Raw genomic sequence first — 1,568 nt, 5'->3', positions numbered from 1 at the left:
ACATTTTATGACACCAGTTTTTAATCTGGTATAAGGCTGTCTTACTTCATATTCTTTTTTGCATAGCAAAGCTTATGCACAAAGTAAAGCTTAAAGTTTATAAGTGCAGTATACGTACAAATAAAAGTACTTACTAGAGTCATGGAGAATGCTGATGGAAGTACCAAACTGATCATAAGGAAAATGTAGCTTTTCATCTTGAGTTCTGAGCAAAAGCAAATATTAAATTGTGACCTTTACTATGGATTTATCTTAGTTCTCTTGAATTTGGTTTAATTTATTTGACACCTGATTACCTCCAGCCACTCTGTCTGTTTAACTACAAATGAGAAGCTCACCAAACTCAGAGGTTTAAGTCATCATTAAAACACAATGTTACACACCTGGCATTCTTTTTTTTTGTCAGTTTTGCAGTGTGTGTCATTGCTGGGAGTATCATCAGATGTGTCAGCATGTTGGGATTTTTCAAGACAGAAACGTCTTGTTTTTGTCACATGCTTTATTTTCACATGTTGTTCTTTAGACAGAATGTTTTGGATTACTCAGTTGTGTCTAAACAGTTAGTTACCAGGTGTTAATGCTATTAATTTTTTTTTTTCAATATGGCAAATTATTGAAGTAAATAGTAAATGGACTGTATTTATATGCCACTTTTCTATCTAATCAAGATACTCAAAGCACTTTACAACACAATCTCTGCCTTCATTTACCCATGCACACACATTCATACAGCGCTCTACATCTCTACAAAGCTCGAGTGAACAAATCATTTTATAGAGACTAATCTTATCACATTCATACACTGATGGGACACACATCAGAGGCAATGAGGGGTTCAGTGTCTTGCCCAGGGACACTTCAACATGTGACCGCTGCTGGAATCAAACCCCCAACTCTCCCGTTAAAGTACGACTGCTCTAACTACTCAGCCACAGCTGAAATGTGTATTAACAATATTTATAGTTTATAAATGAATTGTTTGATAAGTGCAAATTTCCAAATTAAACATAATTTACTAGAATGTACTATATCGACCAATTTAATTGTTTTGAAAGTTTTTAACAATGCATCTAAACGATTCACAGCAATTGTCAGGTACATGTGCCAGTTGTTGTAGTGTTTCACACATGACTAATTAGTCAATAAAAAACCCACCATTTTATCTATTATTTTAATATTATTTATACCTCTTTAGTTTATGCCACTGTATCTTGTTCAAACTAATCAGTTAGATGTTGATGTGTGTATTTCAATAATTTTTTTGAAATCTATCCAACCATCCATTCATCCATTATCCTCCACTTGTTCCTAAGTCTGGTCTCTCAAGCTGCAGCTTGAGCGAGGAGGCCCAGACATATTTTTCCACAGCCACCTCTTCTAGCTCTACTGGGAGGATTCCAAGGCATTCCCAAGCCAACAGAGGGATCTACCGGTCTTTCCTGTGTGTCCTCCGTTTTCCGTGAGGTCTCTTCCCAGTCAGACATGCCTGAAGCACTTACCTAGAGAGGGGCCCAGGGAGCATCCTTACCAGCTGCCTGAACCCCCTCAACTGGCTCCTCTCATTGTTG

At 37.1% G+C, this 1,568-nt stretch overlaps 1 protein-coding gene across 1 annotated transcript in view; it reads right to left on the bottom strand.

Moving 5' to 3' along the window:
• Positions 1 to 390, bottom strand: part of LOC119409679 (meprin A subunit beta-like) — an 8,745-nt gene extending 8,355 nt beyond the window's left edge. The window contains exons 1-2 of the mRNA XM_037676581.1: positions 384 to 390; positions 131 to 205 (exon numbers count right to left, since the gene is read on the bottom strand). Coding sequence (XP_037532509.1) covers positions 131 to 205; positions 384 to 390 — 82 coding nt within the window. The remainder of the gene's footprint in view (positions 1 to 130; positions 206 to 383) is intronic.
• Positions 391 to 1,568: the final 1,178 nt, after the last annotated feature.

The sequence above is a fragment of the Nematolebias whitei genome, chromosome 5 (genome assembly GCF_014905685.2).
Source record: "Nematolebias whitei isolate Nwh7 chromosome 5, NemWhi1, whole genome shotgun sequence".
In the NCBI taxonomy this organism is placed as follows: Eukaryota; Metazoa; Chordata; class Actinopteri; order Cyprinodontiformes; family Rivulidae; genus Nematolebias; species Nematolebias whitei.
This window is presented reverse-complemented; position numbering and strand designations above follow the sequence as displayed.